The following is a 22,087-nucleotide window of genomic DNA, read 5'->3' on the forward strand; positions in this document are numbered from 1 at the left end:
AGGGGGACCCCGAGAAAGGTGAAACAAACGAAAAAAATACAGGACTCGAAATGCAAGACAAGCATCTGTGTGCGCGCGCGTGTCAATGAACCAAAGGGACGATGTCAATTAAAGCTAATACAAACCATATTTATTGCAAAAATATATATCCTTAATTTTTGTTATAGTCAATTGACTTAACTCTGAGAATATGCTTTCTCCACTTTCCTTTGCAAAATTTGTCATTGCTTGCTTTTACTTGCTTTTTTAAAAAATCGGATTCCCTTTGCATCTCTCTTCGCACAATCATTAAAAGTGAATATTAAATGTTAATGTTTGCAAGTGGGATGGATGCAGTGAGACCAACAGGTTAAATAAATAGAAAATATTAATATTTTAAACATGAGCGTAAGACTTTTTTTTCGGTCCAAATTGTTTTTTTTTAACCCAGCATTTTTAAGGCTACAAGCACCCATGAGAACATGTGGAGAAAGCCGTGGAGTTTGTGTAACTTTATAATTATCACTGCAAGTGCCATAGAACATGACGTGCGGAATATTTCTCAAGGGAAATAACACAATATCTGGCACCTGAAAATCCTGAATCCAGGCCAGCCAGAGCCATTCACACTCTTGAGACACCTTATTCTCAAAACATGCCATTTAAATGACTTCCATCTGTCTTTGTTATATACATAGGCCTATATTGAAGGAAAAAAACACACACAAATTATTTCATAAATCGCTCTGGTGAACATCATTATGGTTGTGTGTCCCAGATATTATTGTATTATTTTAAATACAGGTGCTACGGTTCAATCGGGTCTCGATTGTTATGATAAGTGTGATCAGGCAGACAAATAGGGTCAAGCTGTTGCCAACATAAAACCTTTATTAACTGTTTAGGCAAGGTAACATTTCAACATTCTTAAGCGTCACACAAGTATTCAAAGATGTTAAGAATGAACAACACAAAAAGAAAAGATACTCACCCTTTGATAACTTGGACAGCGAGCTTTAAAGAAGTTGGGAGAGTTTGAGATAATGTTTTTTGTGAAAAACTGTATTGTAATACTGAAAATTTGTGTACTCACCTTTAGTCCGATGAGGTGTGACAAGATGAACATTCGGAGGGAGATTGCTGCTTTGCATTGAAACTACATGTTTACTTTTTCTTTCATTATTTATACTTGAGCAACAAAGACAAAGTGCTTTGCTACATTGCCATAAATTCTGGGTTCTGTTTTGTGATAACTTCATGAAATAAGTAAGACAGTAAAACAATGAAACTCATCAGCCATGTTGACATCACAACCTGAGAGATTTTGCTTCTAACTTCCAAAGGCTCACTTTGTTCAACCTTGGGGGCAACCGCTGCCTGATTCTGAAGAGGTGTGAGTGCATGTGTCACAGTGCATGTAGTAAAAATATGTAAAGCTTACAATAAATGCAGATAGTCATCAATGCAAGGACAAAAACGTGTTACCTGCCATCAGTTAGAAAGAAAAAATGTACTACCTGTGAATCAACTTTATTATGCTGTGCATATATGTTGGCTGCGGAGATGATTTATTACCTGAACGTTATACAGAAGTCACATTTCAAATCGAGAAGTGAACGAGAGGTTATATAAAGCATGATTATGGAAACGAAAAACATACAACTTAAAATGACGAGATATCATGTTGACCACATCACCTTTCCTTTTAATTGTTGTCTAAATGTTCACCAATTAGAACATAATTTTTTTTTTGTCTTTGCAGTGTGTTTAATTTGTAAATCATTGTACTGTATTTGGTTTTTAGTAACATTTTACATCACTGGAATTAGGCTACGGATTTCTTTCGGTCAAACATTCAGTATCAAGACGTAAAATCCTACTCGTAAAAAATATGGATATTTGGCTTTTGGATGAAGTTTCAGGTTAAATCTAGAATGCATTATTATCATGACGTGAACTTTATTTGACCTTCTTTATACTTTTTAACGCAGATTCCACAGTTGCTGTTCTCTAACGAAGAGCTGAACGGCAAAATTCACAACTGGCATTTTTCAAACAATTTCACCTGAAAGCCAATTTTTTTGTGGTTGTTGTTGTTGGTCCTCACTGTACCTATAAATTTATGTCTGACTCTCGCCAGTCATTCTCACCTGGAAGGTCGGGGCCTGTACATTCAACAGCACATTATTTGATGTTTGCACTTCTCCATAATATACACACTTTGTCAAAATTTTATTCTTACAATACATTTCCCAAAGACTCACTCTGTAATCTAACTGTATTAGTCTTGCATCATTTAAGATATTTTAATAGACAATTGATCGAATGATTGACATGAGGATTTGGACTGCAGACATTCCGTAACCTCAAAATCAACAACTTTTGTTTTAAGTGCACATCATTATTTTAATGGTTTTAGCATTCTTAAACTTAGCAGGTGTAATGATACATAAAATGTACGTATTGTACTATGTGTATGTAAATGAGCATGTAATTGAACAGAAAGTGTTTCTAACACAATGGTCATAACCGTACAGCAACATATAGAGAGAGGACAGACAAACAAGGACATCATGTAAATGCTAAAAAAACTAAATAAAACATTTTTTAAGAAGAATTCAGTAACATAGTATGACTTGTATTGGTGAGTGTAGCATGAGAGATTAACACTAAGTTTAGTAAACAGTTTTTAAAAGGCATAAAGATGTGGAGAATCAATGAGTTGGATTTACGATTCTAATCAAAAGATGTACATTTGCGTGATTTTATGCAACATAAATTATTTTTCATATCTTGTTTCAACAATAGACCATATGCACGGTAACGCAGGAGCTTTTTCTAGGGTAAAGATTCTGGCCTCTGCATGTTTCAAGCTGCTTGGACGTCATAAAAATGATTTTCAAAAGTTCAGCGCTGGTGCTTTTTAAGGGTGAAATGGTATCCAAAGTTGTGACTTTTTAAAGATTTATTCCAAGTATTTCTTTCATGTGTTAGCCTAGCGACCGAAAGTTAGCGCGGCAACCATATCCCAAATGTGGAAGTAGTCCGTACAGCATCCATTCTACCATTCTTTTTGGTACCAAAAGTCTGAATTCATGTATGAAAATTTTTTAATATATGTGTATTATAATTATGTATACAAAGGATTTAAAAAATTCCATCTGGCTGATATGGTCAATGCAAACTGTGCAGAACAAATTGGCAGTGATGACACTGTATACACAAATCAGTTATTAGGGAGTTGAGTCTGTTCTTACAATAAATTTGTTATCTGTCAAGTGAAATTGAAGTAGTAGAAACACATTTTGCGTGAAGGAGCCAGAAAAATCGCTGCCATCAGACCGGAACTCCTATGTAACAATTTGGTTAATTTAACCTTTATTCAAATGATTGACCAAACTTGCTCTTAATCTTTTTTGATAATGAAATGTTAAAGGAAGTGCTAATTTTCAGGGGTGCAAGGACTCCGCCCGTTGTCACCAATATTTTCTTTTTATGCCAAAAAACAGGCAACATCTAATGTTTTTTTTTTTTTTTTTTTGCTAGTGTTCCTCTTACATTGGTGCACAAGCTTTTAAATAGGCACATATTTTGTGGGACATAGTCCCGGTAAAACATATTTCAGTGCTTTGATTTCCTTATAAAATTTGATGAGAACACAACTGCAGCAGCGCCAAGGAAAGTGTTCCCGTTTGCTTATTGGCATAATGACAAATGATTTATGTATGATTTATGTTAAGGTTGTTAACCTTAACAATTTCTATGCAGAATCTACTAAGTAATAAATGGTATTATGAAACATCTCTTCTTGTGGCACAAGAACTTAAAACCACACAGCTTGCAAAACCTTCTTGAAAAATTTTCATGGTCTCATACTTGCGCCTCCATCTCAACGCCACCGCTTCCCTTGTACTCATTGGCAGAAGGAGCCAGAGATTTGCTGGGATTCAGCGGGTACTGCTCAGGTTGCTTTGCTGGGCTGTGGGGCTTGTTTTCTGGATGACAAAGCTGTTTGATATTCTGTGAAGACACCAAGAAACAGTCATGAATCAATCAATTTAAAAAAAATACAATTAGACAATGTGTGGGGAAGAAGACGTCCGGACTGATGAGCTGTATAAATAAAATTGACTGTCAACAAATCCTTAGCTCACTGGCGGGTGTTGAGAAAAGTTTAGATGTTCATCTACTTTGCACTTGTGGTAGTAAATTGTTCTTTTATTGGCCTGTTCATGTAAGGCTCATTAGGTGACTACTTAACAGGTTCTAACAAGTACAGGGAATAGCGGTAAATGTTAGAAAAATGTTTCCCAAGCCCATAGGCTCTCACCTGCAACTTTTCATGGCCAAGTGTCATTAGTCATGCGTCAACTAGTGCCTTTGCCAGGTATTGCGCCAAGTGCAGCTGAATGTCTGCCAGGGCTTTTGCTCTTTAAAGCTACATTAATGCCCGCATCGTATAGCCAAAACTTTAAAGTGGCATTTGATTTTTGGACATTTGTTTTCTCACAGCCTTTCACTGCATCCTTGAGGAAGGGGCAGCTGCATCCTACAATTTGGTCCGCTGTGTGTGTGATGTTCTGTCAAGGCTAACATCAAAATATGAATGCAGGTAACTTTTAAGCACCTTCGGGCGCATTCTAGAATCTGAACATCTGCGGCCTGTGAAATGTTTTTAATATCGCATATCGTTTTCTCCAACAACTAATTAACGACTGCATCTCTTGTTAAAACATGCAGAAGAGCCTATTATTCCTGTCAGACTTTCTCTTTTGCTCTCTTACTCAAACGTTCTGTCTCGCTTTCACACATATTCAATGTTAAGTGGCACGCCACGGTGGGCTTTGTAAGGTAAATTAAGTGCCTGGCTTTAGAAGAGATGTAGGCAACGAGTGTGGGCGCTTTTCAATTGGAGCAGGCCGTCATACAATGCAACATTGTGGCGACCCCATGAAATGTCAAGACCGATGCGTTAATCACAACTTTATGGGATAAAAAATTGCACCGAATGATTCAGAATGTGACAACTTGATGGATGGGAGATTGGTAATCTATTTTGAGCTGTCTAAATGGGTGAGGCGCCGGTAAAACAGGAGCAACACACATCGTTCAAAACCACAAAGCGTCCTACTGGAGGTATTATTACGCTACTGATCTATCAGTTCTCCACCGTGCTTACAGTTACTTGAAGTACAAATCGAGTTCTTTAGCGCACAATCTTTTAACCCTAAACTGCCCAACTTGCACAATCCACCTGAGATGTAAATTGAAGGTTTTGTTATTTACTCATAAAGTATTACATGACATCACATGTGTCATTTATCCTCACCATGTTTAAGTCTGAGAATGATAATGAAAATAAAAATACCATGATACTTCTATCCATCCATTTTCTTCACTGCTTATCTTCAGAAAGGTTAAAGGTCACTAGGATTTATCCCAGGAGACTTTGGGTGACAGATGGCGAGCATCGAGTTGCCAGTCAAACATAAATAAAAATACCATTCACGCTCACATACACAATTTGCAGTAGATTCAATTAGCTTCTCTGTTTTTTTGGAACGTGGGAGGAAGCCAGAGAGCCGAAAGCCCAGCAAACACGAGGAGAACATGCTGACTCGACACGGAAAGGCTGGAGCTGAAATGTGAACTGTAAACCTCAGAGCTATGAAGTAGACATGCCGAATATTAGCCATCAACACTCACATTACCCTTGTCAAACAATATTTATTCACAATCTGCTCACTGGCGCTGTCTTAACAAGCATTATAGTCCTCCATCCATTTCGACTTGCCAGGCAGAATTTCAGCTCTGTGACAACACTCATGTTTTTTACATTTACTCTTCACACCTTTCCCTTTTCAAACCTATTCTAAAAAAATGTAGGAATGACAGAAGCTGTTAACCACAAATGAGTCTTCAATCTTAAAATTTGCCTGCAGCTATGAGTTGGCCCACTCCTATGTTGTATAAAATCGTGTCAGCACAGCACATTTAGGAACCTGGCAATTTCTCTGTCAATCAAATGTTCCGTAAAGTCACACAAGATCTTAATGCAGGCTTAATTGTAGTGAAAAGGAGACGCCGCTCGTAAGTGGCTGAAATTTAGCACTATGCTTTGTAAATGATGAAATAGAACAAAAGTTGGATTTTTGTTTCAACTTGTTAAAAAGTCTGCAATACTAGAGCATAGTGCAAGTTAGGGACGTCGAAAAGAATCATGAGGTTGAAATCACTCAATGGAATTTAGGCTGGGTTATTTTTCTAGTAACCCTTTAGAATTTTGGTGCTTTGTTTAGTTTCTGGCGCTGGACAGCAGTGGGACCAGAGCAGTGCAGGTTCTTTGGTTTAGTCGTCAAGCTGGGCCACAAAAGGCCTGGTGGAGCTTTAATCATTTCTGTGCCACCAGTGGTGATGGTGCCAAACCAGGGGAGTGCAATGTCATTTTTGGCCAGCTTGCATGTTGCCTAGGCAACCACAACGTGCTTGCTCATCCCAGGCTAACATTGGCACTGGCCGCCTTGTAAATTACGATCCAGGACGCATTAAGGGTTAAATTGAATAAAATGTTACCAAACACATACCTGCCACACAGTGCCTTTCATCTGAATGACTTTAAAGAGGATCCACAGAGGCACCAGCAGAACGCAGAAGAGTCCCAGGCACCAGCCCAAAGCGTAGGCCCAGGTTGGGTAGACGTAGGTTTTGTTGAATTTGAGTGGCTTGTATCTCACCAAGGAGAAGACGAAGGTACCCTAGCAAGTGACAAAACAAATCACAAAAAAGCCTTAAGACATTCGGCAGCACTGCAGTCATGATAAGTAGGACCTCAGTCGAGTGGCAGAGGGCTGGAAATGTTCCTGTAAATGTCTAGAAACGTCCCTGGAACATTTTGGAATGATAAGCAAAGGACATCAGTGGTCATGATTATACTGCAAGATGTTTGAATATTCCTGGATTTTGCAACCATTGGCTCATTGAAGTGCATGTGTGGCATACCACAATAAAGGATAATGATCTGATTGGCACAGAATTTAAAATAATTTAAAACATAGTATACTGCGTCTGGAGAAAATCGCAAATAGCTTCTGACAACTCCAGAAAATAAATTATGAATACCTAAACCAAGATCATTTGACATGAACAAGTTAGCACTGAATTTAAATAAAGCAAAACAAACATCAAGTCAAAATAACTGTCAATAGAAAATAAGCGAATGACAATAAATTTCTTATAATGTCAAAAGAAAAATATCAAAAAAATATAGGTATCCACAACAAAACCAAGGATGTCCTAAATATAAAATCATTATACATATTATATTGCCAATTTTCACTTTACCGTCATACCTGACCTTTTGTGCGGAGAACTGGGTAAGATGTCGTTGACATGTAACGGGCCGGCTGAACTTATATGATTCATTTGGAAAAATGCCAGCATTTTTTCTTTGGGGGTGGAGCGTGGTTTGGTTAACACCAAATCAGCTTCGCCTTCAAGAAAATCCTCATGTCTTTCTTATACACTGTCTCTGGTATGATGTGCCTGTTTGCGATTTCTCGGATATGCATGTAATGACATGTTAAAAAGGAATTTGAGTATATTTAATAGTTGTAATGAGCCCCTATGACACATCTCTCAGCCCCAACACCCAGTTCTTGGCCCTAGGCAACTGTTATGCAGTCCTTTTATAAAACCGTTGGGCTTAATTGCACAACTTGCTTCCATTCCACCTACGCAGATTACTAATACCTGGATGATTAAGAATCTAAACAAAGAAAAAACAAATTTCAACAAGAATATACTGTCTTTTTCCAATGTTTACACTGATAGATGAGATGAGCCCTTTAAGATTTATACAAAACCAGAGCGCCTGAGGAAAAATAGCCAATCAGAGACAGGAGGTGAGGCTGATGAGATGTCAATCAGTCGAACACCCCTGTGGCTTTGCACTGTTACGTTTATAAATGTAACGTTGGGTTGAGGGGCTTTGCTGAAAATATTGTGGAATATCCACCTCCAGTTTGCAACAAGAATTAAAAAGGACGTGGATTGATCCTGCGACAAAACATAAATGCTGCCATGCCAGAACCGACAATCAATTAGCAACATTTCTTTACCACCCATTTTGGATTTTTAAATTGCAAAACTATAGGAACACCATTCAAATCAAACGTACAAATAAAGTTGTCATCCTAGCAACGGAACTCTGTCCCAACTCATTTTTAAAAATGTCCTTTTCTGGGTTTAAAATTTTTCAACCCTACATCATACACACTTATGCTGGGCTTCAAATTAAAAAAAAATATTTGAATTTTCAACAATTACCCCAATGTAGCACAAATAGTGAACAATAAGAGTCACATGAGTCTTACTCACTTACAGTCAACAATATGAAAATGTTCTCTTTGTTCCCTTCATCCTAACCCACCTGGCACTGACACCAGCACCTGTCTCAAATTCGTCACGTCACAAAGTTCAAATCCTTAATTTCTTCTCATGCACCTCTTCCTTGTTCCTCTTCTTATGTCATTTTAAGCATGTCATTTCAAGCTTGAGAGAAGAACAACAAGATGAAGCTTTGTGAGAAAACTCCAGACACATACATTATGACATGAATTGAATTTGTGAGTGTGATATTAAGAAGTTTGCCAAAAACGAATTTATTGCCGTTGTCACAGAAATGACTCGTACCTTCCACTAATCTACACTCACCAGACAAACAGCAGGGGTAATGTAAAGCCAGCAAATCTTCATTAGTGGCCATGGACGATACCCTATCATGTCTTCAATGTTGTCATAGAGACGATCAGCACCTGTTTTACCAAATACAAAAAAAACATATATATTATTATTATATATATATTTTTTTTACACGAAACCATACAGAAAAATACACATAATACAGATTTTTTTATTTTCTATTTACATTTTCATGTCCTATTAAAATGTGCCTCCAAAGCGACAATATCTTTTATACTGGCCTTGGAAAGAAAAAATGTCTAACTTCTAATTACATGATACAACTGTAAACAGCCACAAATAAAAAAAAAAAAACAATGCAAACCCAAAACATTTTTACCCAAAAGAAAAACTTATCTTGATTGGGCAAATTTTAATATATTGGATGTCAGTAGCTGCACTCAACAAAGCGGCAGATGAGTGTGTTTGTGTTGTTTTGCATTTAACAAAATGTATTCCAGCTCTAACCTTTAAACCCCTCTGAGTTTTTAACAAATCCCTGTTAACAAAAGGGTAGAACAAGTATGAATGCGTGTCAAATAAAGAGCGCAAATCCCTCCTTAGAATCTAATGGCCTCTCAAGCCTGGATAAGCTTAACCAGGAGTGATGGGAGGAACAAAAGAGGACAAAATATTTGGCAGATGAAGTGCGTAAGAACCGCGGGACTGTAATACTTGGATAGAAGTCCACGCCAATTTGTCTAAGGCCATACATTAAAGGAATGTGTTGCCTGTAAAAGGAACCTATTGTCCTCTTTCAGTCACAAATCAACCAATAGTTTTTAAATCGATCAAGGTTGTTACAAACATCAATTCAAGATTTGTAAAAAAAAAAAGAAGAGAAAAAAACATTTAAAGTTAATCAATTTGTCCATAAAAAATATTTTTACTAATATACATCTAAAAAGATTTCATGTTTTTAACCTTAAATATATTCAAATACACAACTAACATACATTTTAGGATCAAACAAAATTACATGTCTAGATCATAAATCCTATTCACATGCATAGTTCAATGATTTCCACTAGAGGGCAGCAGCAGTACAGTAAATCAAATCCTCTTTAATACAGTTTTCCCCCCAGGGTCACAAGTGTATACAAAACCGCAAAGGTCAGATGAACACGAGTTTAAAAATACAACTTAATCTTAAAACAAATATGGTTACGATTATGCAATTTTAAATGAAGCCCACATGGCTCCGCCACGTCGTAAAACCAAAGTTTGTCTTGGTGGTAAAGATTTTCAGGCTTTTGTCTGAATGGTTTTGGCTTGACATACTGGCTGCTAATTGAAAGAAGTGTTTTGACAGTACACTTATACAAGAGCCTGTATTTTTCCTGTCCTCACAGATTGGCTATGAGCCCTTTTGTTTTGTCTTTTTTAGGCCACCTAGTCTTTGCCAAAAGTAACAGCTCACACGAATACTGCCTGTGATTTGAATGAGAGAGCTAAAGAAATTTGCCTGGTATATTAATTTCCCTAAACCAGGGGTTGTCAAACTCTTTACACAAAGTGCAACCTTAAAAATATGTTTGCATCTCTCCTTCCATCCCATAATAGAACAGGCATGAAAACATATGTTGACTCCCAGCTACAAGGACTTACCATATATCCATCCAATTGCTATGGACTGACACACTGAAAGGAGGAGAAGGTTGTTGCCACTACAGACGTAATGGTCAAAAAGCTGAAGGAAATACAAGCCCCCCTGGAAGAAGATAATGGCGAAAGATCATGACACAACATACTATACATTTGCGGTCATTAAACCAAATCAGTGGACCACAGTACCATCACTTGATAAGTTAAATACACAAAGCAAAAAAAAACAATGCGATAAGGAAAGAGCCACGCTCTCACCTCAGTAACGAGAAGAAGACCAAGGAAGAAGCAAACGGAGCAGAGACAAAGCAGCAGCAGCTCTCGTCGATAAGCCCTCCGGAAAACAGTCGGGAACATATCTGTCACGGAGGTCATCAGACACTCCAAGCTCACAAACTAGTAAAGGAAAGACAAGTCAGCACAAACCAGGGATCCACCAGAGGTTTCACAAGCATATTTTCAACTGACCTGTGTATCAGCACCCAGCAGGATGACCATGATAAAGAAGCATATGGCCCACAACTGTGGTAAAGGCATCATCGCTACTGCCCTTGGATATGCTATAAAAGCCAGGCCAGGTCCTGTCATTACACACATAACAGTCATTATGTGAACCGTTATCAAAAAAAAACATCAGTATTAGTGGACTGGAGACTAAAAAAAAACATTTATGCTATGTGTGAATAAGAAATAATCATGTTTGGATTCTTACCAGAAGCCGCCACTTCTGATATTGGTAATCCTTGTTCGTAGGACATGAACCCCAAAACGGAAAAGATAGCAAAGCCCGCCACAAAGCTGGAGCCACCATTTACCAAACATAGAACAAATGTATCCCTAAGAGGAAAACAAAGAAATTATTAGACTCAAAATGAATTATTAGTTTCAGTCACACCCTGTGCAATTTAAAAATATATTTATTATCTATCTATCCATCTCTATCTATCTAATCTAGCTAGCTAGCTCTTGAGTTTAATCAAAAGTTGTATGGTGTAGTACAGCCCTGTAACACCAGACACCACACTCCACTCTGTTAACTTGGGTGGAAAGAATGAGAGGGAAAAAAACCCCAAGAATGTGAGGTCGCTGTTTAGCGTGATGAACCTTCTTCATACATTTGATATACAGTATAAAAGTCAAGTGTGAATCAACCTGAAACCTTGTCAACAATTTTTTCAACGCAGAAAAAGATTTAAGAAGCTTCTAGAGCAGCTGGGCTTTGAATAGCATTGACCTTGGAAGGTCATATCCGGTCTTTTTATAAACAACACACAACATGACCTTCACGTGCCATGAATACAAATATTGTTGAAGCGAAAAGGCTAAGCAAAAAGAAAATGGCGGCCAAAAACAGGAAACAAATGGGAACTTACTTGTAGCAGTTATTATTAAACTCGTTGTAACTGCCAAGAGCTGTCAAACTTCCTTGACAAATCCCAAAGGAGAACAGAACTTGTGCACCTGCATCCATCCAAACCTGAGTGGACATATCAGAAAATGAAATATGAACTCTATCTAAATGATTTAAAGAAATATATATGTGAATTTGAGACAGTCTACAGGATTTAGCCTATGCAGCTGATCGGGCATCCCGTCATGGTACTTGGTTGATTTATTTTGTTTATTTTGGCCTGGCACTTTATTACTTACTTGAGGATCCACCAACCTTGTCGGGTCAGGATAGAGGTAGAAACGTATGCCGTCAATAGCACCGGGCAAAGTAAGTCCACGAGCCAACAGAACAACCAACATTACATAAGGGAAAGTGGCTGTAAAATAAACTACCTGTTGACAAGAGACACGTGAGGGTTAATACTCGTAACATACCTTTGAATCGCGACATCTAATAAAAAAGGATCGAGGCTAAACTGCCCTGAAGGCAAACCCTTGCGCGGTAATAATCCATTTGTTTATACAGAGCATAACTAGGCCACAGTTGATTGCATCCCAGGATTTACATCCGAGAAGGATTACCAATCCGCCGTTACTCAGCTGTACCCTTTTTGTCAGCTTTCTGATCCAAAACGGAACCACGTCACCACTTCTGAAGCTCTAATGCATGTGCATGCGTGTACAAAAATAAAGCGTGTTACCTTTCCGGTGGATCTCACTCCTTTCCAAACACAGAAATAGCAGAGAATCCAAGCCAACAAGAGACACAAGGCCAACTCCCACCTCAGGCTGCCGATCTTTTCTATCCCCGAGGATATACCCAGAACTCGTCTCCTTGGAATACAAACATCACAAACCGACACAGTCAAACATGTGACAAGCAAGACAGAAATGACAGAAATGTCATTTCCGTTAAGGCGATTAAGAAAAGATCTTGGGAATTTTTTGTCAGAACAAAAAAAACCCAATTGTATCTATTTTATTCATCAATGGGTTGGTATGGTAATTATGCCTAAGAATCATTTAATTGATCATTGATTTTCCATGTAGTCATAGGAAGACGTGTCAAATATCTCACGCCAGTCATAACATATATAGTAAAGAGCAATGTCACGTTCACTAAATGGCAACTGCATTGCAAGCTGCTCAATGACATTTTTGACATTCCATTGTCTTTTTTTGACCTTGTATCACGTTGGGCTCAGCACATGAATGCGAGAGTGTTGACAGGAAGACGGATGATTTGTTTGCCAATGCCAAGTGGCCTTAGTGTACCCCCAAGAACAATTTCAGAATTTTGTTGATGGTTAGACACAATTTTATTTCCTTCGCTACACTTTGATCGGTGTTGGCACATTTCGGTATAATGGAAAAAAAAATTAAAATTAATTTCTAAAGGAAATTATTTTTTATTCATATGTACTGTTAGCTTTTATAGCGAAAGTAGACTTTAGGTGTTGCAATGTCCAACACAACCAACGTTGCAACTCTTATTGACTCTGAATTACTATTTGCACAAGCGTGTGATTTTTTTGGTGTCCAACACCGAGTGCACAGATGGGGGAGGCAAGGTTACATTCGGGAGGGAGATTCTTTTCAAATGAAGTAGCCAAAGCAAGTTCTCGGATTCTGCTGGAGAATAAGCTTCTCCTTGTGTTCATAATTCTGAATCATGCGCACTGATCTCTCAATCCGCCCTTGGCACATTGCACTTGGACTTGGTCAATGTAAGATTGCTTCTCAGACAAAAGGATTTGCCAGCATTAGAGTCATGAGGATGCTCCTTTTCAGAGAGAAACAATGTTTGCATTGCAGTGTTGCAGTCTCCAGCCTGCGGAGTTCCGCAAGGGTCGATTCTTGGTCAACTTTCATTGATAGGTGTTGCAAACAATTTCTTTTGGTAGAAAAACTGCCGCCTTCAGGTTACTAAAGTTACACTCATGTGTTTGTTTTTCTTTCTTTTTTTTCAGTTCACGTGCTTACCAATATCCTTGACATAAAACAAAATCTGATGATGATGACAACATACATTTTCAAAATACTTACTCCCAGAATTCTGTTGCGGGAGTCGTTGCATTAGCAGGTGCTGTCCAATTGGACGACACGTTCCTTTTGTCGAATTCAACACAATGTACTACGGAAACAATCAGATGTTGAAATAATATAACTGACACCGCAAGCGCACATTCTTAGTCGGTCAAAAGATTAGGGACGGGTAATAGCCCGCAAGTGTGGTCTACCGGTATTCCAGGGGTTCCTGCAGCTGGCCCACGGAACCTCAGCACTGAAGGACGAGAAGAGATAGAAGAAAGCCCAGGCCTGGATGACGATGTACGACACAGCAGCGTAGGCAATCACCACTTGGGTTGCGTAACCGATTCCTGAAGAGACCAGGTCGGTCAATGTGTGACCGATACGAGCATTATCCCTAAGCATGGATTGTGTTCTTTGGGTCTTTAAATGCCATGCCGCTTTCCCTCTTGTTGTGCCATCTGTTATCCATGTTAACTGAATGCCACAAGGTTAAAGTTCAGGATCTTCCTGACACATGAGATGGTAGAGAAAGAACCCATGTAAAATACGTCATCAAGGAATACGGTTTCACTTGGCCTTCAGTCACATGGACCACCTTGTTTTCTTTGTTCATTGAGTTGCCAACAAACCAAAGGATAACACCTCAAATCCATTCTGTACTACCGAATATGTTCTCTTCCTTCCTGCCTGCATTGCAGTATGCTCGAAAGCAGTTAGAGAGTCCTGATTTATAGTGGGGATTTTTCTTTAACAGCATGTGCATGGACACTGTACAGTTTGGGACACTATCCATCATACACCATCCTTGTGCTGTAAATAACCTTCTAGAATCACATGTCATAAGCTGAAACCAGCTTCCAACAAGTGCACTATTTATGAGGGTGAACGTCTTCCAAAAACAGGGACCAGCTAGGTTAGTTATTTCCATAATCATGTAAGGTATTAATAGCCCATTAAAACGTTCATGTGTTCATTTGGAAGGAATGAACTTGAGCGCTATGCCACGGATGGAAAAGTCAAAGAAGTGTTGATAGACTTGCACATTGTCGGCTTGTTAAGAATAGAAAAAAAAAAAAAAAAACTAATGTGCCATTGCCAAGATCAACAGACTACTTTGCCCACTATTGTTTGAAAAGCTACTTCCCATGGCAATTTTAAACAAAGGAAAAGTGCTTGAAGCCTTTATATAAGGCCACGAGGCACACTAAATGCATCCACCACTTTTCTTCTTTTCATTGCTTAAATGTCATCAGCACATTTATGTCAATTTACACCGTTTTAAAGGGAAAGGCAGCCTCATTTTTTTTTTGGTAATAATATGTTCTGTACAGCCCAATAAGTCGAAATATCGTGTTCTAATTGTTTCATTGGTGGAATATGAATTAAAGTGATAAAATCCATCTGTGTTTTTTTTATCCATCTCAGGCGTGGCCATTTTGTGACTTGTCCACTGAAAATGATATTGTGGCAACCGCGATGTCATTTTCAGTTGACAGCAAGTAGAGCAATAAAAAAAAAAAAAATCTGTGGGGCAGGTGTGCTAACCACTAGACCACTAGACCAACGATCCCCCAACCACTATGTTGCATCACATTAAGATAGCCAGGCATGCAGCACGAAAATATCCAATGTTAATATTGAATAATCCATCCATCCATCCATTTCCTGAACCGCTTAGTCCCCACGGGGGTCGCGGGCGTGCTGGAGCCTATCCCAGCCGTCATCGGGCAGTAGGCGGGGGACACCCTGGACCGGTTGCCAGCCAATCGCAGGGCACACAGAGACAGACAACCATTCGCACTCACACTCACACCTAGGGACAATGTGGAGTCTTCAATCGGCCTACCAAGCATGTTTTCGGAATGTGGGAGGAAACCGGAGTGCCCGGAGAAAACCCACGCGGGCCCAGGGAGAACATGCAAACTCCACACAGGGAGGGCCGGAGGTGGAATCGAACCCGCACCCTCCTAACTGTGAGGCGGACGTGCTACCCAGTGCTCCACCGAGCCGCCCATATTGAATAATATATTACATAAATTATTTTCAATCATGTTAAACTCCAGTTTGAGTGGCATTTGGCAACTGTATATCTTTTTATTTATTATAATTTATTTTTACTTTCATTCAGTTCTGCGCTTAAGTTATTCTAAGGTTACACTCCTTCAATGGAGATATAAGCGAACTTTTATAATGGCGCTATTAAAAAATAAATCATTTAAAAATAGCATGTGCTGTTTTCGACTGCAAAGGCTAAACTCAGCACTATTGGCCTCAGTTAGACAGGGTTGGTTTTCCACTTTAAAATGGTACCGCTGGAAACTGTGGAAACCACACCGGGTCAAAGGCATCAGTCTGAACAAGACGTGCTAACAAACGACAAGTGAGGAGAACAAGGGTTTCCTGCATTTACTTCTCAGCATGTGGCTGTTAGCCAGCCGACTTGGGGCAGCAAGAAAAGGTTACGGCGAAGTGAACTGCCATTAAAACTGCAGGCAATCAAAGCAACCTTTCTTTGAACCTTAAGAGAAAAATCACCCGTTGGCTTGATGCACACCACCAGAACGCTGCATCTGCTGGGTGCAGTGGGGCGGGGTGGAACCACCAAGGGGAAACGACTACACATTTGAAAGCTGTTCGGTTGGTTCTACCTTTCCCTCTAAGGAATCATTACCTGTGCTAGTTATGTGACTGCTAGTTGTTTGTGTGCTTTTGTGTTTCGATGGGATGATGCAAAAGCCACAAAGCCAAATGTCAAACTGGAGTTTAACGCGGAGGAAGATTTTTTATATTTGGGCTGGATTTTAATGCAACAAAGCTATCAACATCTGTGCTGCCTTCTTGCTATGTTTCCCAATACTGTAGCCTTATAATGTCAAATGTTGTTTTTCTTTTTCTGAGTCATATCCTATTTTCCTCTTGGTCTTCTTCTACAGCAGGGGTGTGAAACTAATTTTTGTCGCAGGCCACGTTGTAGTCATAGTTTTCCTAGGAGGGCCATTATGACCGTCAACGTCTTCTATATACGTACATACAGTATAGGCTACACAACAAACTAGTTTTGAAATCAGAGACTAGTAAATATTGTTCAAATAGTTTAAAAAGATGAATAGAAAATGTTAGCAATATACCTATTTTTAAAAAGTGAAGACAATGAGTAATGACACAAAGTCACTGCAAAATGTGTCTTCGCGGGCCACATAAAATGATTTGGCGGGCCGTATTTGGCCCCCAGGCCCTGAGTTTGACACCTATGCTCTACAGCATGCGTCTCCTTCTCTCTCAATTTCTTTGCTGTTGCGGCATGCACGGGATTGCCGAAAGACAGCAACTATACTTCTCTGAGTCGTAAAATAAAGTAACCATAATTCCAATTTGAAAAGCGTTTGAAATTATAGCAATGTTAATCCATAATACTTTCATAATATTCGAATGTTATGAAATTTTCTCCAAAGATTAAGTCTAATCTCATCTAATCTGTCTTTTTAAAATCATTATATGATTTTATGGTCATGTTTAGTCATCATTTTATGATCCTTTTTTTCCTCCCCAGTATGACCGTAATGTTCCTTTGCACTCAATCATGACTGGGATGTAGGTCAAAAACAAATTATCGGTCAAAGTTCAATTTTCTTATGGTTTTCACTTTTGATGATAGGGTAAACACAAGACAGTGTGTTTCCCATGTGCTTGTGGCCAAGTACTAAAATTGTATCCATTAGTCATAGAAATTTGGAGGTCGGGCGGGCATGTGAGCTTTGATGGCCTTATTGTCATCAAGTAACATACTTCATGGATAAATATAACGGTGCATAAAACGAACAGCAAACATAGTTGAAGTGAAGAATCAGTTTCCATCCCAATTTGTCTTTTAAAAAAAGTTTTATGAAAGGAGGTATTTATGTGAAGAACATGTGCAGAGGGATAGTTTGAGGGAACTATTTTATCTACGCTCTACTTCCTAAGTCTGAGGTGAACCTGTGTGTGACCACCACTTTGTATTCCAATTTGCTTTTCAAATTCGCATTGCGTCGTCTCTTCTTTGTGAGGGACTTCAAGTGGCACACGGTCCAAGTAAAGCATTGTTGTTTGTAACTAACATGACAGTTCCATGTGACATACACGTGATTGTCAAAGTTCCCTTCGTGGGCGACAGAATGCGACCCGCAAATTTCGGCAATAACAATGTCTCTGCTGTTAGAGCCGAGGTCAACATATGCATGCTCGGAACGTGACACCGAAGAGGCCGGAGCGAATTATAGTATTAAAAGGTGCAGTGTGAACGGCACCTGGTGTGGTCAGTCACATGGGTCTCGCAGGTTTGATGTTCATCTGTGAGAACGCACAGGTGTCGGTTGTGCGAGGTCATTTTCATACACAATAGAGCTCTTTGAGTCGGGGATGGTTTTGCAAGGGTTCTCAGGTCACTGAACACTTTTAATCCATGACTGGGAGGGTTTTTAGTTTTTCTTTTGTTTGGGGTCTTTTCCATCTGTCGTCTCTGTATAAGTTAAAGCCCAATTTTATTGATTGTTTTTGAGTTAATGTGCATTTTTACTTAGTTGTGTTGCCAGGTTGACTGTAAAAAGTTAATGCGAAAACATAGGCGGTTTTAAAGGGTGGCCAAAGGTGGCAGCTGCCACCTGCATCAAATGCCTTGTCACGGCGGTTGTTTGGAATGAATCGATCAATACTAAATTTAAAATAAAAATTCAAACTATATAAGCAAATGTGAATAGAAGACAGTGGGTTTAGCATTGGAGATAAAATAACAAGACCCTCAAAAATCTTGACTAAAGATAGAGAAGATATTTTTGCTGAATGGTTTTGTTGGCCAATATAATAACCTACTGCCAATAATTGACTTGGTTTATGTGACTATACCAAATAAATGTTGAATATGTCAAAGACTGTCAAATAGTGGTAAATGTTTGGGAATTGTTATTGCATAGCCTACAAGGAGCGGCTTAATGCTCAACATATTATTTCTGACATTCTCCTGGCACCCTTTTGCCACCCTAAATAAAAATTTCTAGAGCCGCCACTGGATATGATGGGTCTTCAAAATGTGAATTTTTTTTCCACAATCACTTCACATAACTTTTCCCCGCCACTTTCTTGTGTAATTCTCCTCTAAAAGATACCCATTCAATAAATAGAAAGATGCAAATAATTCAGGGAATCGTGGAAATGAGTTGGCTGCTGTCAGACTGCGTTGGACACCTGTTGAATTATGTACGTTTGTGTTTAAAAATTCAGTGCGTCTTCCAATACTAACCTTCAAACAAAGGGCAGAAGTGTCTCCAGCATGTAATGCATCCCTGGGATGTATACTGACCCATGGCTGTCTCCAGAAGGAACATTGGGAGACCACAGGACAGGAGAAACAGAACATACGGAACCAAAAATGCCCCTGAGGGAAGGAAACGCCAAACTCAGAAAACTCTCAGACATCTTCATTGTTTGCTTATTTCCCTCGACCTTGTTGTCATCTCTCAACAAACTGCAGTCGTGTGCCTCACTTGGGCGACTTACTTATCATTTAAATAGATATGATGACTAATAACGTTTGCTCAATGTAACGCAGGAAACAGGAAATGAGAGCGCGCGACTGGGGTAAGCTCACCTCCCCCATTTTTGTAGCACAAATAAGGAAACCTCCAGAGATTTCCCAAGCCCACAAGGGTCCCAGCCACAGCCAGCAGGAACTCCAACTTGTTTGCCCACTTGCCACGATCCAGCAGCTGAGTCTTCTTCGCCAGAGTGTTGCCGTGACCGGCCACTTCACGGCTGCTTCCTTTCAGGAATTCCCTGGGCATATTGAAAAGGAGATTAATTACAAATGAGGCGCAATCTGATCTCAAACATCCGTCTGTCTACTTAAAGGAGGGATAGACAAATATTTGATAAATGCAAATCACTCAGATGACTTCTATTCGGCGCCACTCAGGCTCTTATTTAAATTTACTGGTTGAATTTGAGCTTGGAGCGGATTATAACAGCCATGGAAAGTTCCCACCGGCGGCAAGCGCTTACTCTGAAAATCTGTGGCAACCGTTACAGCAAAAAAACGTCTTAGAATGAAAAGTCCAACATGTAGCGGTGAGGAATCCAAGGGAAATCGACTGAGTACTTACCCCTCCATCACAAAGCCCCCCTCCCCTGAGAGTTGCTTACGGCAACAACAAAGTGATCAGTATTCCTCTCGGATGGATGCACCGCAGGCTCTGTATACAAAGAAAAAGTCATGAGCGGAGCCAAGGTGAGAATCAAAGCTGCTATGGTTCCTTTCTGTGAGCCGCCTCGTTGCCAGACGCTGCGCTCCGCACCATGTGGCTGCACTTGAAAAACTGTTTGGCTCTGACAAAGGTTCAAGGTATACACCACTGCTCGGCTGTATTTTTCCACTGAGACAGGAGCAGCTCGAGTCACTGAGATTAGCACAGTTGCTAACAACTAAACCAAATCAGCTGAGCCGTCTCTGTTATATCAGTGGCTGTAAACAGGCTTTATTTATCTGCCAACTGGGAATTTTGTCATGTTGGCTGTAAATTGTGAGAAAAGAAAATAATGGCAATAGCACAGTCACTATATAAACATCCTGCGCAGCAAATAGCAGATCTTTATCATCATTTGATGTATTGCATAGATCCTTTTATAGTCCGTGGGATTTATTTAAGTGGCATGGTATCGCACTATGAATGTTTCTTTTTGTATCTTTTTGTTAATCATGAACTGTTATCTTAAAGCGGACTACCGCTGCATTCTTTTTATGTCCTACTACTTACTTCCTCTTTGCAGCTTTTATGGTCATGAACTTTTGCCCTCTTCTGTGGCGCTTTATGGTTTAGCGCGTATTGTTCTGAACTGCCGCTAGCCTAAATATCTGTATTTAGGTAATCAAAGTACCTCAAGTTTGCCGAGATTAGAGAGTAGTACGGGCAACTTCTCATTATTAACTAAGAAGAAAAATACACGTTTAAAAAAAAAAAAAGTTTTGTATTTAATATGTATCACAACAGTAGTTCATACAAACCTATTTTAATTCAATGTACGTTGACTGGAGTAGTTTTAGATCATTTTTCAAATGTGAAACTACCAGAATCAAAACAGCTTTTGACATTTGATTTGTTTGTTCCACTCAAATGAAAAATAAATTCATTATTTTTTTACTATACATTACACAATTAAATGTTAATTAAATGACTACCGCGGGCAATTATTACCTTTGAGGACTTAATTGCTGTTTTTGATTATGGTCAAGACGTTTGTCCGCAAGCAAAGAAATATGAGGCAGAAGTGCATTCATCTGTTTTCCTCATTGCCAGAAGTGTGCAACAGCTGAGATTTGAGCCCAGCTAAATTAAGAGAAGGCTATTAATCGACTATGTTGATCCCATTTGGGGCACGTCCAGGTGTAAGCACAGTTGATTTGACATTCCTGCTATATGTTTTTTTTAGTTATGGTGATTTAAACACAGAGCCACGTGGTGTACAATATACTGTACATTTTCAGATGATGTTCCACATAGACATCTACACGACAAGCTCCTCCTATCAAACAGAGAAACTGTTTACGACACAGGGCTGTGACAAATCTGTTTGGACTGCAAACGCCACTTAGTAACTGGAAATTTCTGATTATAATAATAATAAATTATATCATGATAACAAGTGAAACGATATATCTTCTCTGTATGTGTATTTTCAGATCACACAGCACTTTTTTTTTTTTTTTAGTTTTGCCAAAAGATTTTAGACGGGCACAACAAAGCATGAATTGCTTGCTAAAATCTGTTGCATCATCGTTTACGTTTCCTGGTTCACGTCCCTGTAAATTGTTGCTGTCTCCTTGGGTTCTCAGGATCGCAATCAATCATCAAGATCAACTACAGTTGACTTCACCTCTCTATCTACATCTCTTTCGCATTGTGTTTGTCTACCATTGGTCAAGGTTGAAAAATTTGGACATAGAAAGGAGTACAAAGTTTTTTTTTAAATGTAGGGAATAAAAGTAAAAACTTGTTCGAAAAATAAATATTCAAGTAAATAACCATTGTTCATTCAGCATGACTTCCAAGTAAAAAGTTCACATGTGCGTGACCCAAGTCCATAGTCTGCTCCCACACACACACACACACACACACACACCTGTTCAAGTACACAAATAATCATTCTGACTAAAAGATGACTCACACGCACTCACGCACATTAATTCACTTGGATGGCGCGACATGTTATCACAGCTGTGGTTGCGTCATGCGCCTACATGATAAATTATTTGGTAGAGTCAAACTTGCTACTCCAAAAAGAGGAGTCGCATCTTATCTCCATTAGGAAT

General features: G+C 39.1%; 1 protein-coding gene across 3 annotated transcripts; it reads right to left on the reverse strand.

Annotated features, from left to right (window-relative positions):
• Positions 1–1,493: 1,493 nt before the first annotated feature.
• On the reverse strand, positions 1,494–20,275 carry LOC125977106 (sodium- and chloride-dependent GABA transporter 2). 3 transcript variants are annotated; one of them, XM_049733338.2, is made up of 16 exons: positions 20,076–20,245; positions 19,884–19,973; positions 19,373–19,557; positions 19,025–19,159; positions 13,956–14,096; positions 13,762–13,849; positions 12,417–12,549; positions 11,974–12,108; positions 11,697–11,800; positions 11,036–11,160; positions 10,792–10,904; positions 10,582–10,719; positions 10,327–10,429; positions 8,692–8,792; positions 6,564–6,734; positions 1,494–3,999 (listed from the first exon to the last, which is right to left on the reverse strand). In XM_049733338.2, exons 2-16 carry the CDS (start codon positions 19,889–19,891, stop codon positions 3,850–3,852), a joined length of 1,830 nt encoding a protein of 609 aa, XP_049589295.1. In that variant the 5' UTR covers positions 19,892–19,973; positions 20,076–20,245; the 3' UTR covers positions 1,494–3,849. The 3 variants fall into 3 exon arrangements, 2 of the variants coding, with proteins under 2 accessions (XP_049589295.1, XP_049589294.1); XM_049733337.1 differs by having other exon boundaries at positions 19,884–20,245; XR_007484551.2 differs by lacking the exon at positions 1,494–3,999 and adding an exon at positions 8,408–8,529 and having other exon boundaries at positions 6,683–6,734; positions 19,884–20,275.
• Positions 20,276–22,087: the final 1,812 nt, after the last annotated feature.

This window comes from Syngnathus scovelli, chromosome 11 (assembly GCF_024217435.2).
Source record: "Syngnathus scovelli strain Florida chromosome 11, RoL_Ssco_1.2, whole genome shotgun sequence".
NCBI lineage: Eukaryota > Metazoa > Chordata > Actinopteri > Syngnathiformes > Syngnathidae > Syngnathus > Syngnathus scovelli.

Excerpts from the sequence above, each read along its gene's own strand:
- LOC125977106 (XM_049733338.2), bottom strand. Across the intron at positions 11,161-11,696 it reads TTTAATAATAACTGCTACAA|GGATACATTTGTTCTATGTT; the intron begins GTAAGTTCCCAT and ends TTTTCCTCTTAG. Across the intron at positions 10,905-11,035 it reads ATCAGAAGTGGCGGCTTCTG|GACCTGGCCTGGCTTTTATA; the intron begins GTAAGAATCCAA and ends GTGTAATGACAG.